The sequence below is a fragment of the Typopeltis vanoorti genome, chromosome 11 (genome assembly GCF_054136105.1).
Source record: "Typopeltis vanoorti isolate ZY-2024b chromosome 11, IOZ_Tvanoo_1.0, whole genome shotgun sequence".
Lineage (NCBI taxonomy): Eukaryota > Metazoa > Arthropoda > Arachnida > Uropygi > Thelyphonidae > Typopeltis > Typopeltis vanoorti.
Genome location: NC_143559.1, coordinates 70,789,203 through 70,815,222, shown reverse-complemented (window position 1 = coordinate 70,815,222; position 26,020 = coordinate 70,789,203). Strand labels below are relative to the sequence as shown.

The window sequence follows — 26,020 nt, the reverse complement described above, 5'->3', positions numbered from 1 at the left end:
CATCACTAGAAACTTCAATTCTTGCCCCATTGAGTCTAATGTAAACACCATTAATGTTTACATTTCCACTATGATGTAATCCATAGTTCTGTGGAAAAACTATTCAATTTTTTCAGTTTCTTCTGTGTGTATTTGAAGTCACTAAATCATTTGCAAACACAGTAATGTTTGTCCTTTCTGGTCATTAACCATACTAGGACAATTCATCACCACAATGAACCACAAAGAAGATGTTTATATTATTGGCAGAAATGCATAAAACATATATTCATACTACAAACACAACTGTGCTCTGAGCTGAACTGATTGTACAGGAAGTGCCATGCACACTCTGCACAGATGATCTACAATCATCTGTGGATCTCCTTCTACCTTTGGGAAGGAGATCCATAGATCTCCTTCTAACTCACCACAAGTTGTGACAAATATAAGGAATATTTATTATTATTATTTTTTTATATCAAAACACTTCTATTGTTATGATAACACACACAGAAGTGTATTTATACACACCTTCTGCACATTTTTTAAAAATCAATACAATGAAATTTCTTTTTACAGATCTTTTCATGGGAGGTCCCACTCTCACATATACAGCTCATCACACTTTGACTTAAATGCATTCACTGTCCTTGTACTCACCATACTCTTAGGCAATGCATTCTAATCACCCACCACTCTCCATGCAAAAAAACCTACTCCCTTGCCCGCACCCAGCTTATATAGCTTCCACAGATGGCATCTCATTCTCCTCATCTCAGGTGGGGGGGGGGAGAACAACAAATTCTATGAAAAATCTCATCCATGTTAATCTAGTAATTACCCCTACCAACTTATACGTCTTGTCATGTCTCCCCTCTTCCTTCTATTCACTAGGCTCTGTAATTTGCATTCTCTCCATCTGTCCTCATATTCCACATTCTAGAGAACAGACACCAACTTAGTTAATTGTCTTTGAACTCTCTCCAACATATCATCATCATCCTTTTGAAAACCTGGCAACCAAATCTGTGCACAGTAATCCATATGGGGCCTGATCAAAGGCTTGTACAATGGAATCAAAACATCATTCTACATATCAGTACTCCCTGCATCATTCCCATAATCCACTGTGTTGTTGTCACAATTTTAGCAAAATATCTATGAAATTTCAAGTCCCAATTCACCATCATCCCCAGATCTTTTATCTCCTCCATCCTCACCAACCTTATACACTGCATCCATCACTTTGCAACATTAAACTGTCATCCCCACACACTTGCCCATTCAGACAGTTTATTTAGGTCCTCTTGCAAAGCTACAACATCAGCTCTACATCTCAGAACTCTCCCCAACTTTGCATCATCTGCAAACAACTGTATATCACATTTAAGCCCTTTCCAATGTTATTTACATACAAATTAAAGAACAATGGGCCTCAAAAGAGACCATTGAAGCAAACCACTAGTGACTCCTCTTCTTGGATATAAAATAAAACCTGTTGTATATCCCCCCCCCCCATACACAACCTGTTGATACCTATCAGACAGCCATTCTTCAATCTAGTTCACCAATCCACTATCCAATTTAACTACTAGTTTGTCATGTGGCAGTCTATCAAAAGCCTTTGCAAAATCTAAATATACTACTGTATATGTATCTTCCCCCCCCCCATTGTCCAATATATTTGTCACCTTGTTATAATAAGTAAGCAGATTGATAAAACACAATCTTCCTTTAGCAAACCCATGCTGTCCATTAAAGAGAATTCTATTGCTGTCAATCCATTTCTGAATCCTTGTCCTCATTAACTTCTCCAACACCTTGACCACAACTCCAGACAAGCAGATTGGCCTTTAAAACAAAGCCTTAGTCTCATCATCCATTTATTAAGGAGAACAATTTTGACAATCACAAGGATGGAATACTTTAATGAACTGCTCATTAAACACCTCTACTATATCCTCCTCAATGTTTATCATTGTCCCATTATCACTGACCATCATCCTCTTTCCGTAATCATTCTTTCTTCTACTGGCCACATATCAAAAAAAAACTCCGTAGGTTTTCTTTTAGTGTCATTTGATAACTGCTGCTCATATTACTGCACTTTTTCTACCCTTTTGCTTGCTCTTTGTACTCTTCATGTAACTGATTATCTCCACTCATCTTGTGCTGCCACCACAATGCCTTTTTCTTCCAGATTGCATGCTTCACCTCTTCAGTCACCCATTTTACCCATTTTATGCTTACCTTATTTAATCTCCTGACTTTGGAATACATTTGGTCATTGCCTCTGCCAGATACTTCCTGAGTAGAAACCAAGCAGCACTGATTTCCTTCCCATGCAATTCCTCATTTCATGATATTGCTGCAAGCTGCCTCCCGAGTTTGCCATAATCACCCATCTTATAGTTCTACATATAATCCTCACAAAAGTCCTGATATGGCTGGCCGCCACTCATGTGATCACTTCATGGTCACTTTCATCAACTGGAAGATGTGACACTTCATTTACAACAATATCATCTGATGAGATAATGAAATCCAAGACAGTCACTCCACATGTGGCCTCTGTTACAGACAGCTTAAGGTAATTATCCCTTAAAAACTCAAGAAATTCATTCTCTTTGGTTCTCAATGCTGTCTTTTTATTCCAGTCTATATTACCATAATTTATATTGCCTATAATGATCAGCCTTTTCTTATTAGCCAGAACAATTTATCTAAACATATTCTTCTCGCTGCCTTCCACATTACCAGGTCCATAGCAACACACTACTAAACATTTCATCCTATCCACCTCTACTTTACACCATATTACTTCAAAACCCCACTGTCAGTGTTTGCTCCTTGTATTTCCACTCTAGATGGGCACAACTCCTCTGCCATCATCAATAACACTCCTCCTCCCCTTTTTGCTTGTGTCTTCACAAAAGACTACATATCCCTCCATCTCTATTCCTGTCAGAATGTCATCCTCATTCAACCATGTCACTTACACCAACAATTTTTGGGCGAATGAACGCTAACAATGCTACAATTTCATTTCCCTTTTTTCAAATACTTCTAGCATTCTATAACAAGTTTCATTAACCCTCCCCAGACCTAAATGTCACTTCCATGATCCTTGACTATCTTAATCCTTTCTTGCACACTCACACATCTCTTCCTGAAACCATCATCTATACATTTCATGTAGTGTCCCACGGTCAACCCTGATCTTCCCCTGTTTCCCTATCCACTCTGTGTTCTTTTTCCTCTGTTATTTTCTTCACTTGTGCCATTCATAAACTTGCCTACCTTACTCTCCTGCTCTTCCATATCTCGTTTCCTCAAAATGAACTCCTTTCTCATCATACCATTCTCTTACCATACCATTTATCTTCTCAACTCATCATTATTATACCTGGGCAATATGCTGACTATCTTATCTACTGCACTGTTGTCTTTCACTCTCCTTAACAGCCTTATGACATTCCTTTTTATATATACTTTGTGTTACCATTCAAATCATTCGTGCCAACCACCACTACCAACTCTTGCTTGCATACTCCTCTTATCCAATGCTCCAACCACCCTGCTCATTTTACCCCCCAAGAAAAGAATTTGTGCACTTTTCACTCACCATGTTTCTTATCATCAAATCTCTATATTGTCACTCTCAAATCATTTGATATTTCTTTCAAATCTTTCATCCCACTGTTCCTCATATTCCCATCTTTCATGACATAGATTATGTTCACTTATACAGCCAGTTTGGTTTGGCTCAACCTAGAGTTGACACTAGTTGTATTTTTTTTGGTTAACTCGACCACTGTACTAAAGCAGCTTCAGATATGAATATAAAAAGTTTCTTTTTATTCTGATGCCTTTCTGTGATAGTCCATTCTTAATTGCAGTAGCAGACTTTCTATACCCAAAGTCTGGAAATTAGTAATTTTTTTTTTTTTTTTTAATAAATTAAGACATATTTTAATCCCAGAATTCACAGCAGTGTTTTGGTTTCAACCTATTTATGCACTGGCATAATAAGCATCACTCTTGTTAGTTCAACTCCACAGCTTTAATGTTTTTATTTTTTGAATTCCAGTTTTCTAATCATACACTGATAATGCTTTAATATTTCTTATAACATTCTTAATATACATCATGAAATATCTTAATTATATTTAGTTTACTTATTTATAAAATGCATGTTAATATTATTAGACTCAAAAAACCTACAGATTCTTTAACATTTCAGGATTTCACATGTACCTACACTATGTTGACAAAAGTATATGGACACCTAGTTGTGGTAAAAAAAAATGTGTTTTAATTACATTTCTAGTACTGAGTGGGATCACCTTTAGCCTGATTGACAGCTACTACTATTCAGAGCATACTTTCAACCAATTTCTGATATGTTGCAACAGAGATATTTTTCCATTCCTCGCACAAAGCTATCCCTATTGCCAATGCTGATGACAGCTGCTGTGGTTCTGGAACAAATTCGGCATTTAATTTGTACCAAAGATGTTTGATGGGGGGGGGGGGGGTTGAGGTCTGAGCCAGCCAGCCTAACACTTCAATGTTGTTTTGTGGAAACCAGTTTCGGACATGCACTGCAGTATGGCATGGAGTATTGTTTTGATGAAACATGCAAGGGTCACTGTGAAATACCCCCACAGCATTGGAAGCATGAAGTCATCCAGGATGATCAAGTAGCCATCAGACATCATGGTTTTGAGTATGTCTACCACTGAAGCATCCCAATACCATTACTAAATCTCAACCAAACTTGGCAATTGGAATGATGCAGTCCTGCCAGAACTATTTCTTGGGTAATCTCTGGATCAAACATGACTATCAGAATGAAACATTTTGAAGTGTGATTCACACTCCACAGAACCCTTTTCCAATCATCTATGGTCCAGGAACGATATGAAAGACACCAGTCCAAATGTCATTTGGCATTGAAAAGTGGACGATGTGTGGCTTGCTCGCAGCAGCTCTGCCTTGGTAGCCTAAGGCATGCAACTCTCTGCGGGCAGTTCTAGTGCTGACAGATGTCCCTGCAGCATTTTCCAGTTGACTGTGAGGTCTGCCGCTGATGATGTGCAAGATACTTGAACATTCTGAGACAGATTGTCAATGTTGGTCAGTGGCCTCTCAGGGTATTTTTCTGCTGTGAAAGTACCATCAACTTTCCATCTATGAATGACATAAGTAACAGTGTATTTCAGTATACTGAGAAGATGAGTAGCAATGTCATGGAGAGAAAGGCCACAGATGTGACACCCAACTACACCCAGCGCAAAACATGCAGCAGATCTTATCTTTTATTACCAGACTTATGCAGACACTCCCTGAACATTTTCATGTGGTAGGATCCGAAATTTGCATGACACATAAGGTATCTAAATAATTTTGTCAACAAAATGTATTTCTCTTACAGAAGCATTATTATATTCATTCTACTTTTCAATTTTCCAGCCTACCCATCAGATACCTACTTCTGGTAATGTTGAACCTCTGCCATCAATTCATTCTCTGAGCTGCTCCTGGAAAGAGTCACCTTAAGTGCTCCATGCATTGTCAGTATTTTTTTTTTATAGAGGTACTTTCAAATGCCTACTGAGTTTAGCTGCTATAATTCAAGGATATTAAATAAGATTTCTTTAAATTGTTTCATGTAAGTATGTCTGCAGGATGTTAATATTCTTCATCTTAATGTACAATCTCTGATTTATTGTGTAATATAAGTTGATGTTATTTCAAAGGGTCAACTCGAGGCATGGATGACTTGAACATTTGTGCACTTTGGTGGGTAGTAACAGTGTTATGTCTTCTCTGCTGCTTATGTATAAAAAGAATTCTTCAATCTATCTTATTTAAAAATCAGTCAATATCATATGACTTGATTAAGATAAAAGTATTTACACAATTAATTAAGAGTTACTTGAATGAAAACCTTTAACATAATCTTGAGGTCAAAATGATTTTCCTATTATTCTTTCAACAAAATTCAACTCTTTTTTAAAATTGCTTGGTATCTTTAACATAACTATACCCAAGTTAAAAATACTTTCTACAAAAATTCAACTCTGCTGATTAGACTATTTTTTAATCCTATTGAAAAGAAGAAACACTATTTGTGTTATTATTTCACTGAATTTTTTAAAGTTCTGAATGTAAGTTTCTCACTTGTTTTTGATTTTTGCAGTAGGCCTAGAAGTTTGTAGAATTATCATTCTGAATGTACAATTATAATTGTGCAGATTTTCAAACATAAAATCTTCCACATTCCTTTCTAGTTTACAATAAGTTCAATTTCCACCAGGGGTTGAAATAAACATCTGAAGAACAAATCCTTTTTGATCTGCAGACAATTATTACAGAGTGAAACAAATTTTTTTTTTTGTAAATATATTTCTATCCTACTGAAACAGTTGATGTTTAGGATGTTCAACAATTAATGTTCTAAGATATCAATCTTTGAGGATTTAATCCAGAGGAGCTTTTTTTTTTTTTTTTTACTCCAGTAAATCATTCTGGTTTGGAGAAAAAAATTTCACTCTCAGAAAATAATGCTCTGTCTGAAAAAATATACTTAAAAAAAAAAAATCCATGAAAAATACACATTCATACACCCACAATGCCTATATCTTCTCTATAAATGAAACTTTTCTTCTGTTTCCATTTTGTATTTCAATGAATTTAAATTATCAATATTCTTTTTCCTTGTTAATAGTAACAATAAATAAATACTATTTTGCATATTTTGTTTTCACTATCATAATTCTTAAATTAATCTGAATAGCCAATAAATAAGTATAGAAAAAAAAATATATATATAAATATTTTGTTTTCAGATGAAGCATTATTTTCTGGGAGTGAAATTTTTTGCTTTGACCCAGAAACATATCTTCAGAGGAAGAAGTAAATTGTTCCAGTATGGATAGATAAAAATTCACAATAACAAAAAAAAAACTGTGTGGTATTATTAATTTGTGTTGATTAGAATAAAAAAGTTCCTTTTGGATTGTTCCAAGAGGAACATTTTATTTTGGTTCAAAACCATTTCAACCTCTGGTTTCCACATTCTGTATACATGATATGAGTTTTTGTAAACAAAACCACTGTATCCGAAATATCAATTTGAACTAGTAATCCGTTCAACAGATACAATTTGCATCTTCTTATGAAAGGCTCCTTCTCATGTTATGCAGTGTGGCATAAATTACTTGCTTAGCATAAAATTATATCAACAGTAATCATAAGGATTTTTAGATATTGGAGAAAACATGCTTTGAAAGAAATGGAAATGGGCGGGCTACATTGCAAGACTCAAGGACAACAGAGGGACAAAAGGTTTACTGGAGTGTCAGCCATATGAAGGTAAAAGATCAGCTGGAAGACCCGAGAGAAGATGGTCAGATGATATAAGAAAAACAATTGGAACTCTTTGGCACCAAACAACTCAGGATAGAAACAGATGGAGAGAATTGGGAGAAACCTAGCCAGAAGTGGCTATAAAAAAGGGTTAAAAGAAAGAAAGAATCATAAGGAATCAGAATGTTGTATGATGTAACTGGTAACACATACCATACAATTTTTGAACATATTCAAAGTGAGATATCAGAGAGGTATACAGATTGTATGTGTGGCTAAGAACAGTCTACTCTATTGTTACTGATCCATAAAAACTGTCTAGGACAACACTAATTCTAAGTAATTAAAGATTAATTCAAATACTGTTTTAACCCAAATAAATACAATGCCTCCAATTGGTGAGAGTGATCATGCAGTCTTGACTTGGGAGGTTGTAAAAAGTGGAATTTGCAGTTAAGGAATATATGTGGAACTACAGAGCAGGTAATTATGATAAACTTAGGAGGAAGACTGAAGCAGTGCCGTGGCCACTTGTGGACTGGGTCTAAAAATATTGGTTGCCAGGAGACAAAGGGAGCCCACCCACAATTATAAGGCTATCATTTAATTTTTATAAGAAATAAATAAAATTTTAAAAAAATACAGTAAGTGGAAAAAAGGTACAATTAAATTTTTTGCGAAATAAATGTATATTTTTTTAGTAATTACAGCGTACATATATTGTACATATTACTGGCAGTATACAGTAGATAATAAATGTAAATACAGATTGTTATAATTGAATTAAAATTTTTTTTGTTTTAATTTTAAATAAATGGTGAATATTTTTAAATAGTTTGCTTGTACTGAACATTTTACACACTAACAGGTAGTTCAAAGGCATATTTCATGTAGTCCACTATATTAAGAGCAACCGTTTGAATTCACTAGATGATTGTGCGAATCTGTCAATAATTGCTTTTGCATCCAATGCATCTAACAATTCCTTTTCAATGGATAGCAACATGTATGATTCCAAGTTCTCCTCAGACAGTGAATTTCTTAGTCTTGTCTTTATGATCTTTAGCTTTGAAAATGTCCTCTCACATTGGACTTGAGTAACTGATAGTGTGCAGATGGCTTTATAAAGTTCATAAAGGTTATATGCCTTGTAATGAAGTCTGTTGGATGCCAGAATTTTTAGTACACAGAAGGGGAAAGTGCTACAAATTTTATACTTGTTGCAACTGGAATCCATATTCTCCCCAGCATTAAGCAATAGCTTTAATACATCAAAGTTCGAAGCAAAAGAAAACAATTCCAATATTACTTACTCTTTGCTGATTTGTGGGGACAGCTTAATAATACCTTACAATGCTTCATCTTCAAGGCCCTTCTCTGCAATAGTTTTAAACTTTGCTGGGTCTAAGCAGGATAAATCTTTATGCAATTTTTTGTGTTGTACAAAGAGTGAATCTAGTGACTGGACAATGCAGTCTATTATTAGGTTAAATACATTTTCTCAAAAATCAGCTAGAGAATCTGAGGAATTTTCTTCATCATCTACAAGCTCATCTGCCATTCTTTTCTTCTTTCTCTGACTCTTAACTGGCAATGCTGTTTCCAAAGAGTCAATTTCCATTGTTTGATTTTCATCCATATTCAACTGTGAAATCTTGTCATTACATTTATTTACAAATTCCAATGCCTAACGTTATCAAATGTTCTTGTCTGTTCCTTCAGCTTTGTTGTAGCTGAATCTATTAAACTCCATGCAGTAAATATATCTAAACTACTTGTCTGTAAATAACTTGATAACGGGGCTGTAGTTTCAAATATATACAAGTATATGCTATCAATATTATTTCAAACTTTAGAAGACTTTGACGTAAAACATTTGCTTCTTGTTTTGTTGTTGCATCAAACTTGTCTGAATCTTGTATCATTGATAAGCATGTCAATAGATTTCCAAAACTACTGATAGCGGCATCATCAAAACATCCAAATATAGTTGTTGCTGCACTGGATTTTCCTGACTATTTTGTCTCACCACTTAGCTTTAATTGTTCATTTTTTCTTATCCTAATGTTTTCCAACAACTTCTATCCATACAGCCATTCTCATGCATGATGTTTTTGCAAAAGTTGCTAAATTCTGGAGCAAATTGAAAAAAGAAACTGCAGGCACATAACATTTTGTTGTTTCAGTTATCACCAAATTCAAGACATGGGCATAGCACCAACTGTACTATCAGATACATTTTTGGGATCAATTTTAAGATGCTGTAACGTTTCATTCAATAGCTCAAAAAGTCCCTGTCCTGTACCATCATTACTTGGCACAACTGAAAGTAGTCGCTCACAGATAACACCTTTAAGCACATACCTAATAATAATGCTTAACTGATTGATGGATGAATTATCTGGTGTTGAATCAACTTGAATAGCATAATATTTTGTTTGAGAAAATTCATGACTAATTCTTTCTTTTATTATATTCTTCATAATTTGGATTAACATGTTAAGAGTTGTTTTACTCAGGTATGTAAATGTTGTTCTAATCATTTGATTCTGCACAAACATGAGCTGCCATAATAGGGGTCATATTTTGCCATCAACTCCACTGTAAATAAAAAATTGCTATGATTCAGAACCTCGTTGAAAGTTTTTTTTTTTTTCACTTGGTTAGAATATAATAAATTTAGTTTAATCCTTTATCCAAGTGTGAGCAAACAAAGTTTGCACCTGAAAGTATCTTCAGGACTGAGGTAAGGTGGTACACACCAGGGCAACTCGTTGCAAAGGTGGAGCAAGCTACCAATACTCCTGTCTCAGTATCTCCTATAATGCAAAACACATCTCCTTGCGGCTATGTCTAATGTTATGCATTAAGGGAAGGGCCACTACCCAGACTAGTTTCGACCTTTATTGAGGTCTCTTCAGTGGGAGCCAGGCCCAAGCTGAGATACCAGGCAGAAGCATTCGCAGGTCATCTCTACCTATAGAAGTTGCCAAATGGTGTGCCACCCATTTTTAATAAATTACTCTGGATTTAGAGAAAGATGTTGAAAGTTTTTTTTTTCACTTGGTTAGAATATAATAAATTTAGTTTAATCCTTTATCCAAGTGTGAGCAAACAAAGTTTGCGCCTGAAAGTATCTTCAGGACTGAGGTAAGGTGGTACACACCAGGGCAACTCGTTGCAAAGGTGGAGCAAGCTACCAATACTCCTGTCTCAGTATCTCCTATAATGCAAAACACATCTCCTTGCGGCTATGTCTAATGTTATGCATTAAGGGAAGAGCCACTACCCAGACTAGTTTCGACCTTTATTGAGGTCTCTTCAGTGACCTGCGAATGCTTCTGCCTGGTATCTCAGCTTGGGCCTGGCTCCCACTGAAGAGACCTCAATAAAGGTCGAAACTAGTCTGGGTAGTGGCCCTTCCCTTAATGCATAACATTAGACATAGCCGCAAGGAGATGTGTTTTGCATTATAGGAGATACTGAGACAGGAGTATTGGTAGCTTGCTCCACCTTTGCAACGAGTTGCCCTGGTGTGTACCACCTTACCTCAGCCCTGAAGATACTTTCAGGCGCAAACTTTGTTTGCTCACACTTGGATAAAGGATTAAACTAAATTTATTATATTCTAACCAAGTGAAAAAAAAAAAAAAAAAAACTTTCAACATCTTTCTCTAAATCCAGAGTAATTTATTAAAAATGGGTGGCACACCATTTGGCAACTTCTATAGGTAGAGATGACCTGCGAATGCTTCTGCCTGGTATCTCAGCTTGGGCCTGGCTCCCACTGAAGAGACCTCAATAAAGGTCGAAACTAGTCTGGGTAGTGGCCCTTCCCTTAATGCATAACATTAGACATAGCTGCAAGGAGATGTGTTTTGCATTATAGGAGATACTGAGACAGGAGTATTGGTAGCTTGCTCCACCTTTGCAACGAGTTGCCCTGGTGTGTACCACCTTACCTCAGTCCTGAAGATACTTTCAGGCGCAAACTTTGTTTGCTCACACTTGGATAAAGGATTAAACTAAATTTATTAGATTCAGAACCTCATTATCCAGAGTGTAGGCCGATTCATTTCTGTGACTTCGAAAAGGAGTTGCTTGCTTTCCTAACATTTTTATGATGTCTATAATCCTCATGACAATACTCCTCTGCTTCAACACTTCTTCTTTCTTTTTAATTAGTGAAGATGCAAAAAATGATCTAGGTGCCATCATTAACCACACTCATAAATTGCTGAACATTTCTGACATGTGTTATTGTCGATTCGTGTAAAGTGATGACAAAGGGTGATGGATTACAAGTGTTGGGAGACTTAAAGGCCAAGCAGTATGAACAATATAAGCACATATTTTCTTTGTTATATGTTAGCCATTTTCTTGAGACTGAGTCAATTCATAATTTTCCTCTCATACAAACGAGCATCAAATGGCAGATCATCAAGTGGCTGAAATGGATGTTCAGCAAAAAGCTGTTTCAGATTTGTTCGTGATGGATATTGGAAGATTCCAGCAGTTGATCTTTCATTTTCTTGTGTAGGTTCATTTATAGGATATGCTTCAGAAACCAAGTCATTTCTGCCTGAAGGTATATCTGATTCCCTGGTAACTAGTTGAAATTATGTGTTCAGATGTTGCAACTACAAGTAGTAAAAATACTGGAACAATGAAGCCAGAAGAAGTACTGGGCCCCGTGTTGGTGAGCAAAGGATGCTATTGTATTTGTCTCTACATTCAAAGTAGCTCTTTCCTGTTCTTGTAACTCACAAGTCATTGCATCATCACCATGAGTATTGTTTCTTGCTTCTTGATTATTTGTTGTGGAACTGTACATTGATGTGGATGGCGACTGTGGTATTATAAAATCTGTAATAGACCTGCATCGCTTGGCTGATTCCTGTCTTTCTGCTTCTTGTTGCTCTTTGTGTTTCAGTGATCCAGATTTATGCTTTTTCTTTTTCATGCTGGTAGGGGTAATATTCCTTAAATTAAAACTTAATTAAAAATAATCCACATTGGGAAAAATGAACATCTTCAATTATAATTACGCCGCAAGAACACATCAATGGAAATATGCTTTACAGATGCATCTATGTATCATTAGTTATCGAACTTGCATTATGCATATATATTATCATTTGAGACTGCAGCTTAAATATATTTACTATCTAGTATTTTTATACTAATTTTATACAATGAAACATTATATTTAAATTAAAGGACATAGGGCCACAGTATATAAAAAAAATATTAATTAAATACATACTTTTTATAAAACACAGCAAGCAAGGTTAAGAGTTCATGAAGCATGCTCAAACTGAGGCCGATGCAATGAAAAATATTTGCTGTCTTTACAATGTATGCAGTAGCTTGATACAAAGTTGATTCCAGCTGCACATCAAGATCCCAGGCTGGGATTTCCAGCTAAGGTTCATTGTGCAGTCACAATATTAAAGATCTGAGCCGAGGCTATATAATGTATGCATCAGCCTCACATAACCTGAATTAGAATTATTTTTTCCGAGTTATTTATTATATTCTTAAATATAAGGTATTCTCGAAAAATGCTTTTATTATTATTTTTTTAAATTAAAATAGTAATGCAACGTAAATCTTAGTTGCATACAGTAATAATATCAGAACTTCTATTATATTTTCAAGCTGCTAAAAGATCATTAACATTTTTAACATATTGTCTCATGTTTAAGGGGCCCACTTGCCATCAGGCTAGCTGACACTCTGGCCAGTCCACCACTGGCGGTGGCATAAGATTCCACGAGGGAAGGATGTTAGCAGTATCTGAAGGAAACAGTATCATACTGTATACCAAAGTCAGGAGTTAGATGGTTGAGTAGTATCATTAAGCAGAAACTGCAAAAAAAAAAGTTGTGGAAGATACGTAAAGAGAAAGGCTCAGGCAAGAAAGGTAACAGCATAAGAAAGCAAAATCAGATTATGAGAAGAAATTAGTCGAGTAGGCTAAAGGAAATCCTGAAGATTTCTTTTTCTATATGGCAAATAAAAGGAAGAGTGACTCCGGATGAATAACTGTAATGAGTGCTGATAATAGTAAGGTGAGAAATAGTAGTAAGAAACATTCATTGCTCTTTATGATATGCATTACTGAATGACCATTTTGCATGGGCTTATCCAAGTGAGGATATTGCTGTGACAGGAACTAATGTAAAAATAGAAGCTAATGAATTTGAAGTACTTAGGATACTGTAGCATCTCAATGCAAATACAGCCATGGGATTAGATGGTATAGCAGCTCTCATATTACAAGAATGTGCAAAGGAATGTGCACTGCCTCTGACAAACCATTTAACTTAAATCACAAGGGAGTGAATGAATAAACTAATTCCATTGCATAAAAGAGGCTCCAAGACTGTGATAGCAAATTATAGACCAATCTGTATCTTGAGAGTGGTGGTAAAAGTATTGGAAAAGTTGGTCAAAGACAGAATACAGGAATGGACAGATAAGAATATGATACTCTGTATGTGTGTGTGGGACAGTGGCATAGCTAGAACTTTTGTCGCTCGGGACGATCCCCAAGTTTGCTGCCCCTCTCAATACACACCAAAAAAGACCACAAAAAGTCAAAATGACGTAGGGAAAGAAATTAAAACACTATGTTTATGTTTCTTTTAGTTGTAAGTATAGTTGTTGAAAACTAATTATTAATTAAGTAATAAAATTACTAAGTTAACATGAATAGAATAATCGTTGAAAAATAAAATTGTCTCACGTGAAAAGTGCCGCCTGGGGTGGACTGCCCCCCCCCCCTACACCCTCCTAGCTACACCTCTGGTGTAGGAGTGATAGCATGGCTTTGTGAAAAGTAAGTCATGCCTTAGTATAGTAAATGACTAACTTTTAATAATATGGTGATGGCTAAGATGCAGGTCTGGTTGGCCGAGTGGTTAGTGTATCTGCTCTCCAACCAAAATGCTGTAGGTTCGAATCCCACCGTGGGCATGAATGTTGCGATTGTCTGTGAAAATACTAGTGGTGGTAGTGGACTGTTGATAGTATTGGTGTAGTTGCAGTTCGTTGTAGTTGGTGGAGACAGAGGGTTGTAGAGTAGGTTCCCTCCCTCGATGAGTCTTTGGACTCCCTGGAGGTGTCACGTAATGATAAGATGGATAAAAGGAATAGTTACATGGTGATACTACTGAATTTTTCAAAGGTGTTTGACAGAATATTATATGGAAATCTGCTATGCAAACTGGAACAAACAGTGATGGATATCAAACTGGTGTTATGATAGGACACAAGGTGGCTGATGGACAAATACCAAAGAATAGTACATGGAGTAGCAGAAATCCTGGCGAAAAGCAACTAGCAACATGCTAGAAGGTCCTGTGCATGGACAACTACTCTTTAATTTGAACATGAATAGTACAGGAAATATTTGAAGAGAAATATTCAGTTGCTTGCTGATGATGCAAAATTGGGTAAATAATAGTTAATGGAGTCAGGATGATTTAAATAGACTGATAGTATGGGCACAAAATAATGGGTGCCAATTTAATGTGAAAAAGTTATGCATTTTGGGATGAAAAGATCATACAAGCTGTGTACCACATTAATGGAATTGTACCCCAGGAAATTGATGAAACTAGAGATTTGGGGATGTTAGTAGACAGAGATGCAATTCAGAGGGCATATTGCTATGGAGACCAAAGTAGCTCATAGAATTACATGGTTACTGAAGAATGCACTAATAGAGATAAGGAAGTTGTCATTGCTCTTTATAAGATGTTGATATGGCCACATCTGGATTACTGTACCCAGGTCTGGTCATTTAGCTTTGTTGGAGATGCGGAAATGGTAGAGAGAGTATCCAGAGGCAAGTGACCAAGATGGTGAGTGGTCTGTGGGATGTACCCTATGATGATAAATTGAGGGTTTGTTTGCAAAAGTTGATTGACAGGTGGAAAAGCAAATGGATATGATAAAAACATTTAGTTTACTATCAGGTCATCCCAAAAGTAATGCCATTTTTAGCATTAAGTTTTGAAAGGATATAAAAAATAAAGCACTAATTTAATCAAGTACATTCTCTATTTGAATCATTAATGCTCTTTGAACATTGTGAAAGCTTAATAATGCCATTTCCATAGAATTCAGGAGGTTTGGAGGCAAAGAAATTGCACAGGCTCAATTTCAGTTGCCTCTAATGTATTGTGTTGTTTTAATGAAATGTTGCAAATTTCGAAATACGTGGTAATATGAAGGTGCAAGATCAGGAGAATATGGAGGAGATCAGGAAACTTTTTCCCAGTCGAGTCCCTCAATCTTGGTACAGGTGAATCTTGCACTACAAGGGTGTGAGTTATCATGGTGAAAAACAACATCCTTTCAATTGAGCAGAGAACACCTATTTTCTTTCAGTTTTTCATTCAATCAAGTTGTTCACAGTATACTTCAGCTGTGATTGTTTTGTTTTGTGGCAAGAGTTCAAAATGTATAATACCAGCCATATCCTACCAAATGCTTAATAAAACCTTCTGAGAGTGAAGGTCTTGTTTTGGCGGAGGTTTTTGCATTGGCATTTCTTGCAATAGTGGCATCCAGCATATCATTATCGAGAGAGAGTTTCAGAGCGAGGGGAGTCTTTGAAGCTAAAGTCCCCTTGTCAAAATTTTTAGAACCACTCCTAGCACTTTCACACATTCAAAACATTATTGCCATACACTTCTTGCACATTTTTTTTTTTACAGTGATAGCAGCATTGTTGCCTTTTTTTTTTGAACTCATGTGCTCTTCAGTGACCCTCCATAGTAGTAAAGGATTATTTCAACAATAACTTAAGTATAATGTCTGCATGGTTAGCTGAGTGGCTATGTGCTTTGCAACCATATGCCTGGGAAAGGAGTGTCCTAGGTTCGATTTCTGTTGCCACCGTGAGGCGCTTAAGGATCTTTCTCAGCCATAGCCAAATTAGTCAGTCTTGGGCGTGGAGGATGGTAGGGTTTTTCTCCCTAGATTATCTAGGGTTTTTCATCCCGCAAGCAGGCAAACTGGCTCTGTGAACATACACAGGCTACAGCCATAGGATACATCGGGAGGCATAGGGCTAGCCACCTTATCCTTGGGATGCATACGGCTTAGAAGAGCTAAGGATAGCTCCGTAACAGGCCACTAGGCCTAATACATGAAGGGAAGAAGACTTAAGTATAATGTTCTTGCAAGGCGGAATTCCTTAGAATGAGATAGCCTCAACTTAGTGGTACTCATAAAGCTTTAAAAATTCATGTTTAGACAAGCCGAGACACGTTTGAACAAGTACAGTATCAAAACATTACTTTTGGAATGACGTGATAAAAGCGCATTAGAGGACTGATGCATAGGAAATATTTCAGCACTTAACTAGACAGGGCAGAAAAAAAAGAGCCATCCCTGAAAATTGTGTAAGAGTGTGGTTAGCAAGGGTGTGAGGACTAGATTTTTTTTTTTGGCTTGGAGATTGGTGAATAAGTGAAATGGATTGCCAGAGTTTATTGTAAATGCTTTGTCAGTCAGTCAGTGAGGTTCAAGAAGAGGCACAAGTACTGTGTGGATAGTTTGTCTCCCAGGAATCTTTGGACTCCATGGAGGTACCTGAGCAATAATAATAAAGTATTGCATCTAGATCACCAAAGCACGAGAAGCAGAAAAATCAGGCATTATATTAGCTGTGCAATAAAAGGCAACTGAAAAAAAAAAAAAAAAAAATTCCCTTAATATTTTGTTGGGAGTCAGTTTAGCATGTAGCATTCTCAATAGTTTTCAATTCAGTTTAATGTTGTTTAGTATACTGATACAAGGTCCTCAAAACTATACTTTTGTACATGCTTTACTGTGAGAATGAGAATAAGACTACATTAGTATTACAGAGCATGAGGTTCAACAGCTGGCATACCCCTGTTTAGTTACCTAATAAGTAATCATGTATGTCAAATAAATTGCAGACCACATCTTGTAAGAAGTAAACATTTTTTCTTGTGATAGTGAGAAATTGTTTTTATTTTTTTAAACCTTTCTTCCCAGTTTATCTGGGGAGAAAAACTAATTTTAATTGTTTACTGAATGGTCAGTTCTTGTTACATAGATTAAAAGTTAAATTATATAATTATTAGAAATAGAATTTTTAAAGGGTTGGTTGGTTTATGATTTATTGGTGCAAGGAAAGCAAAGGTCATACTGTGCCATAGTGAAGGTTATAGCAGTGGTTAACATGGGTGTGAGCACTTGATTTTTTGCTTGGAAAGTTGTGAATGTGTGGAATGGGTTGTCAGAGTCATTTGTAAGTGCTTTGTCTGTTAATGGGCTCAAGGAGAGGTATAATAGATGGTGTGGATAGATTGGGTCGCCCACGATGAATGTTTGGACTCCATAGAAGTGCCCATATAATAATAATCTTATAAAGGTAACAAAGTTTATTCATAATTTAGAATGCTCTTATTTTGTACTGACTTACCGATGTTATTGCATTCCCTTCCCCAATAAAAAAATATTAACCATTTACAAACTTAAGGCAAAATACTAAGAGGACAATTTAAACTGCTGACTAAGTTCAGGACATCCCATTAAAAAATAAATAAATAAAAAATAAATTTTAAACTGAAAAGGATAAATAAAATGGCAAGATACACTTTAGAGAAGCTGCATATGTGGTCCATTAGATTTTCAGATTAGAAAAATGCAGTAATATTTCACAACTCAGTAAGGTTTTCTGTAAGAAACTTGCTCATATGTAGGATATTAGCCTTTTTCTGGTAAACTATGTGTGGAGGTGTATCATACTCTTCAAGTTTAGATTGTTTTGGTTCATGGCACCTGATGTATTTATGTTTCTTGTGATGTATAGTCAAAAATCTTCCAGACTGGACAAAATAAGAGAAACTATAAAATAAGATAAAGAAAGATAAAAACAAATGAAAAGGGAATGGTTAGCATCTGAGAAATGTTAGTGGAAGAAACTATCCTTAGCAAAACCTAAAAAATGAAGAAAGTATTCAGACACAATTTGAATGCTAAAGTTTTAAAAATCTTATCAATGCATTGAGATTGGTCAAACATAAGGAATGGATACACAGTTGGCCACTTTATTATAAGTTTGAAAATGGAAGAGCTCTATATTTGTTTATGGCCTTGCAGATGGAGTTATCACTAAAACTGTTAGAAAAGTAGATTTCTGTGTTCCATTTCTTGGTGTAACAAATTGTCCATGAAGACACAAAAGTAATTAAAATGGAAAGTCCTTATAGTGCCCCATTTTTGAGATGGATGGTGGTGAGGCAATGTATGAACATCATATTGCCATGTGTATATTCAGGAAAATTAGGAACTAAAGGCCTTCACCTGGTTAGCAAAAAACAAAGTCTACAAAGGAGATACAACTGTTATTGTAAATATGTATTTCAAGTAAACTGTACTCTAAAAGTGAATCGCATTAATTTTGTTGACAAATTTTTGGATCTCCATTACCGAACCTTACTATATTGGAAAAATGTCAACCATAAATCATTTATCATGCTGAGATGAATGATAGAGTGACAACATTCAAAACCTTCCATCACCATTCCTTTAATATATTAAGGAAGTTTATTTTGAACAGAAATGAATTACAAAATTAATGTTTTCATTGGTGAGAAATCTTAAGTTTTGTTTTTAAAATCCAAAGTATTTCTGATATAGGAATAAGATTCACTTAAAACTGGATGATTGATGTCTATTTATTATAATTGCTCAGAAAGCATATAACCAGGACCACTGCTGAATGTTAATTTATATTTTTGATGATGTTGCTTAAGGGTTGTTGCTTTTTCACTATGAAGAATGAGTGCTAATTGTAGGGAGGAAACAGAAGTAGATGAAATAGTAATACTATCCAAGTTATTGCAGTACAAGACTGGTATGAAAACAGGGTAGATGAATTGGGGACACTTAAGATATTGTACAGCCATGGGATTATATGGGATGTGTTATAAGAATGTGCAAGGAAATTAGCAGACCTGACCAAGCTGTTTCAGTCACTTCTGGGAAGGTACCTATGGAGTGGAATGAAAACAAAATAGTTTTATTGTGCTAGAAGATCCAAGATAGAGGTAGCTAATTACAGACAAATCGGTATGTCAGGACAGGAGTGTTATGGTATTGGAAAAGCTTGTAAAAGACAGAATTTAGCATGTGGAGGAGAAGAACATGGCTTCTTTACAGGTCTTGCCTTGGTAATCTGCTCACTAATAATGTGAGAACTGAGATGGATAAAGGAAATGGTCATACAATGATATTGCTAGACTCTGAAAAGGTATTCAAATACCATATGAAACTGTTACATAAATATGGATAAGAGGATGGCTGATGAACAAACATCAAAGATAAGTATATGATGGAATTGAATCCAGGAGAATGCAGGATAAGGCTATTATTAATTTATTGTTTGTTAACTGATGATGATGCCAAGGATTTGATGGTGACTGTTCACAGGAAGTTGAAGTTCAGAGAACATATTGCAAAGGTGGTCACATCAGATTATTTGGATGTTGAAGAACACATCACTGAAAAACAGGGATATGGAAGTTATTACTCCTATCCTGCATTCTTTTTATAGTGCTCTAATAAGACAGCATCTAGTTGCTTAAATTTCTTGGGGATTAATAAGTGGTAGAGAGGATCTAGAGATGAGTGACTAATATGAGACATGTCTGTGGAATGTTCCCTGTGAGCAGAGATTGAAGGTCTGTGGGTAATAGAGGCTAAATGAAAGACAAAAAAGAGAGAATATATGATAGAAACATACACATTATTAAAGAAGTTTAGGATTAACACAAAATGTGTTTTGTGTTAATATACGATTAACACAAAAAGATTTTAACAGATGGCAGGAATTGACAGAATAAGAAATCAAATCTAGAAATTATGTAGGAGTGTGGTTAGCAGGCTGTGAGGACTGGAATGGATTGCCAGAGGCAGTTGCAAATACTTTGTTGTGAATGAGTTCAAGAAGTAGCATGATAAGTATTATGTGAATAATGGTTAGCATGGCTCCCACAATGAGTGACACTCTGGCAATGCCTGAGAAAATAATAAAAATATGCACAAAAGTTTTTTTTTTTTCAAAAAGAATTAAAGTTGAGCAACTTTCAAAGGAAATATTATTCAAGAAAAAAAAATTAGAGAATATGAAAACAATAATCAAACCTTGAAGATTCAGTAAAACACACTATGAAGAAAACTTTTCAGCCTCTGGCATAATCAATCAAAAATCTGAAATCCATTATGGACTCAGTTAAAGAGGCAGTCAGAGGGGGAAAAAAAAAGCATGCTCAAAGTTCCTAGCTACTTCAACATAGGTATGTAAGCTATTGGTCATGTTTGTAGAAATTGTGAAAATGTGAAAAACTCATGTGAAAGTAAATTTAATAAATGTAAAATTTTTGCCAAAATATAAAGGGCATCTTCAGTATGTTAACAATGAAACACAAACTAAAATGCAATAAAGGAAACAATTTTAAAAGCACCATTACAGCTTAAGTAAGATAGCAGATGATCAATAAATTCCTAATTAGAATTAAAAACTAATAAATAAAGATTAAAAAAATTAATATAATAAGATAATAATCAGGAATTTGCATAAGATTGATATACTATACTATTTCCCACAAAGGAGATTACTGAAGGTCATCTGATTTGTTTAAGTTTATTCGGTGTAGAAAGGCACAGCTTTCTTTGCAACTGCTCTACAAGGAATCTACTTTTATGTAAGAGTTTAGTTTTCTTCCAAAGAACCTATGTTTAGTTGAGATGGCATGTTCTGCTAGGCCAGACTGCACAGGTTCATGATACTGGATTTATGATTTATCTTTCCCAACAACAGATTGGCCACAAATCTGCTAGGCTGCCCAAAGTAAGAAAAATGATTTAATGCATCCTTTATCAAGAAACCTTTTAATAGCTTTACGTTACCAGCCTCTAGATCTCCTGAAAAGATATTGCTTGGATTCCATTTCCATATATTAAAGGGAATTTCTGAATGTACTGGTAAAGTTTTAAGACCTCTTAATATTGTAGTGTCCTTTCATCCTCTCAGGAAGATTTCTGCCATCCTTTCCCCACCTAGAGACAAGCTTTCTCCACTCAGCTTTCCAGGTGGTATTGTCTTACTTTGGGGAGTCTGGCAGATTTTTGCGGTCATCTGTCATGAAGAACATAAATCATGTATCCAGTATCCTAAGCCCAACAGTCTGGCCTACCAGAATGTGCCATCTTGTCTAAACATAAGTTTCTTTCAAAAAAAAATTTCTTTCTACACTGACCAAACAAACAGATCTGATAGCTTTTGATTATCTCCCTTTATACAAAATATCATTGTCAATCTTATGTAAATTCCTGATTATTTTTTTTTTTTGTTTTGTTTTTTTATAATTAGGAATACCTACTTATGCTGTAGTGGCACTTTTAAATTATTTTATTGTATTTTACTTTGTGCCACATTGTTAACATACTGAAGTTGTTTTGGATACTTAGTCAAAAATTTTACATCTATTAAATTTATTTCCAGATAAATTCGACAAATAAAGATGGAAACTCAACAAGTAAGTTAGCATGTGCTCTGAGAGAATATGAAGAAAAATGTAAGAAAGCAATGTAATGTGTAAAAGTAACTAAATAAAAGTTATCTTCAGATGTCCATGGAGTCAAAGACTTATTGTGGAAGATCCATCTGTCACACACACTCATATAGCTCATTATGCCATACCTTGAACACATCAACATTCTCTGCAGTCACCAAACTCTCAGGTGGTGCATTCTAATCACTCTCCATGCAAAAAACCCGCTTCTCGCTCACACCTTCCAGGGATGATCTCTTGTTCCTCTCTCCATTCTATGAAAAACCTCTTGAACGTTAATCTGATAAAAAAAAAAAAACCTTACAACTTATGTCCATCAGCTGCTCTCTCCCCTCCTTCCATCCATTAGACTCTGCAAACTGCATTTTCTCAACCTTTCTTCATGTTCACCCACCTTCCTAATATCTCTTTATTCTTTCGAAAACCAGGTAACCAAATCTGTACCCAGTAGTCCATATGTGGCCCAATCAGGGCCTTATACAATGGAATCATAATCTCCTTACTTCTACAAGTTAACGTATTCTGCATCATTGCCAAAATTCATTGTACTGTCCTCACAATTTTAGCAATGTGTCCCCTAAATTTTAGATCCAAATCCATCACCACCAGACCTCTCATTTCCTTCATCTTCTCCATGCCTGTTTACTCAGTCTATTCTTTTTTTTTTTTTTTTTTTTAATGTGGTTCCCATCCATGTTTTTTTTCTTCATTTTATCAATTCGTATGTTTGTTTGTTTGTTTTTTTACATTCTGGAAACTCTGTTTTAGGGACCAAACATGGAACTTTTTCAAGCCACTTCAGGCCTCCAATAAGTGAGAGTGGTGGTATCACACTGAATGATGAAATTCATCTTCCACCTAAAAACAATTGCAAACATCCATGCCTGCAACAGGATTCGAACCCACGTGTTGGTTAGGGAGCAGGTATGCTAACCACTTGGTCAAGAAGGCTGGCAAAGTCCTCTTGTGAGGCTACAACATCTGCTCTACTCCTCGTGGTTCTCAACTTTGCATAATCTGCAAGCAACAGAATATCCCCATTCAAATCTTCCCCAATATTATTAACATAAATGGCAGTGACCCAATAACAAACCCTTGAGGCAAAACCACTGGGGAATTTCCTCCTCCATAATATTGACCCCACCCTCCCCTCCCACCCAATAACACAACTTTCTGATACCTCTCAGAAAACCAATCTCTAATCTGATATGCTAATCTATTATACAACCCTATCCATTTCAGTTTTTATGTGGCAATCTATCAAAAGCATTTGCAAAATCTAAGCATGCCTCTGTGTATGCATCTTCCTTGTCAAATGTACGTGTCCCATTATTGTAATAATCAGATTACTAAAATGATCTTCCTTTAACAAACCCATGTTCATCAAAGAGAATGCCACTGTCAACCCTTTAGATCTTGATCCTCACTAACCTCTCCAACACTTCAACCATAACATCCATCACAAGCACACTCTGGCCTATCATTTGAAGCTTGAATCTTCACCTACCTTATGAAATGGAAAAATCTTACCTTCCATCTACTCTTTTGGAATTTGGCCCAATGTAAGACTCATATTAAACAAGTATATCAAGGCAGATACCAACTCCTTGGCACATTTGACAGCCTGGTTGGCCGAGTGGTTAGTGTATCCACTCTCCAGCCAAAAAGCTGAGGGTTCGAATCCAGCCATGGGCATGGATGTTTGTGATTATCTGTGAAAATACTAGTGGCGGAGGTCGGCGGTAGATGTCATCGGTGTAGATAATAAAGGTAGTTGGGGTTGGTGGAGAGTTGTAGAGTAGGTGCCCTCCCTCGATGCGTTATGTAATAATAATAATTTCCTCAAACAAATGGTGATATATCATGAAGTTTCACAGTATTATTAACACTCACAAGTGGATCTCTCCTCCTTCCCTTCCACTGTATTTAAACCTTGCATGATGTCACATTTGTGAGAATGAAATACCTTTATGAATTGCTCATTTAATACCTCAATTATATCCTTTGCAGCAGTTATCCTTTTATCATTTTCACCAACTAATATCATCATTCCATGATCATTCTTTCTTCTGCTGGCTACGCATTGAAAGAACTCCTTAGTTTTTTTTTTTTTTTTGGGGGGGGGGGGCTTCATCAGCTAACTGCTGCTCATACTGCAATTTTGCTACCCTTACCAGCCAAGTCACCTTCCTTCCATGTTTTTTGTACTTCTCATGCAGCTGATTATTATCACTCATCTTATGTTGCCTCCATAATTGCCTTTTCCTCCCCAGACAGCATACTTAATCTCTTTTAATCCATTTCACATCTACCTTATTTAACTTTCTTACCTGTGGAATACATTCAGACATAGCTCTGCTAGATAGTTATTGAGTAGCATTCAAGCAGCAATGATCTCCATTACACCCAACTCTGCCTGAGCTGTTCATAATCAGCAGCCTTGTAGCTCCATATATATATATATATATATATATCCTTTCTTCACAGAAGTCCTCATATGGCTGGCAAACCACCCAAGTAATCACTTCATAGTCAACTTCACTCTCACCAACTGGAAAGAGATTCAACACCTCGTTAATTTTCTTTACTTCTGGATACTATCTTGTCATGACAATCTATATTACCATAATTAAAATCACATAATAATCACCCTTTTCCTATTTGCTTGGCTAATTTCCCTATACATTTCATTGTCACTACCCTCCACATTATCCACTCTATAACAACATCCAACTAAATATTTCATTCTCCCCACCTCTGTCTCACACCACATTGTCTCAAACTCCTGCCACCATTTCTCTCTTGTATGGTTACAACTCCTTTTCTGTCATCAACTAGCAGTCTGTCCTCCTTTCTTCATTTTTATTTTTACAAAAAACATCATACCCTTCCATTTCTATTCCTGTCAGGATGGATTTCTGATACCTCTAGCATTCGTATACAAGCATAACAGTTCATTTCTGGGTCTATAGCAAGTTCCACTGATACCACTTCTTAGATAATTCTTCCATACCTTCCCTCACTATTCCTCACTTCTAATTACCTATCCCAGAACCCTCTCAAGATCCAACTTCTCCCCACATCTTTCATATCCCAGGCCATTACATTCCTTTGTCTGCTCACACATTCACTTCCTTTTCCATCAATGATGCTTCTCATGCAGTGCCCATTTCTGTCTTGCATTCCTGTTCTCCCATTCTTTTCACTCATGTCACTCACTTCTCCATTTGTAAACAATATAGAAGATATATCAGGAAGGTATCAAGATATTCTAAAGGCTATTCAGAAGCTTAGAAACGGAGGAAAGCCCACTATAAAGGAATCTAAGGATGATAATAGTAACAAAAACTGAAGGTAGAGACATTGTGTGGAGTAGATGATACTTATTCAGAAATGCACAAATATGGAAGTACAAAAGTTTTACAGTGACTGCACTGCATAATTCAGAAAGTCAGGTCAAAAGGTTGAATTCTAGATGATTGGGAATAGAGTTCTGAACAGTACCCATCTATAAAAAAAGGAGATAAAACTTAATGTAAGAATTAGAGAGGAATTTCCCTACCAGGTGTGTTCCTCCAGGTTAGATTTATGCAAGCACATTTCAAAAGAGGCTAAAAAAATTATGGAAGAATAAGCTGGGTTCCTGACTAAAGAGGACTTTTTTTTTTTTTTTTTTTTTTTTTTTTTTTTTTTTTTTTTTTTTTTGTCAGGAACAGATTTTCCCTTATCATGAAAATAAAATAGGAATCTGTATGTTTTGTAAATCTGGAAAAAGCATATGGCATCAAGGGAAAAGCTGTTTGAAACAAGTATATGATATAAACAGGACATTGTATCAAGCAATAATGTAGTCTATATTTGAATTGTAAGTCAGCAATTAGAATCAAAGAAGATAATGTGATGTAAAATCAAGTGTGAAACAAGGGTGCACACACTATCTCCACTGATATTCATCATCTGTATGCATCACATTATGAAGGAAAGTAGCATTAAGCCTGATATTAAAATTGGAGATTTTAATCTCATCTTTTTCCTTTTTG

At 35.8% G+C, this 26,020-nt stretch overlaps 1 protein-coding gene across 2 annotated transcripts in view; it reads left to right on the top strand.

The window, feature by feature from the left end:
* Window positions 1-26,020, top strand: part of LOC150101714 (uncharacterized) — a 70,009-nt gene that overhangs the window by 30,776 nt on the left and 13,213 nt on the right. Inside the window, exon 4 of one of the 2 annotated variants that reach the window (XR_016549082.1) lies at window positions 5,458-5,656. Coding sequence is in view for 1 of the 2 variants with exons in the window: in XM_090400972.1 (XP_090257098.1) it covers window positions 5,458-5,544 (87 nt within the window). In the remaining variant the exon portion in view is untranslated. Of the gene's footprint in view, window positions 1-5,457; window positions 5,809-26,020 lie in introns of those variants that run through there. The other variant, XM_090400972.1, reaches the window with a different exon arrangement.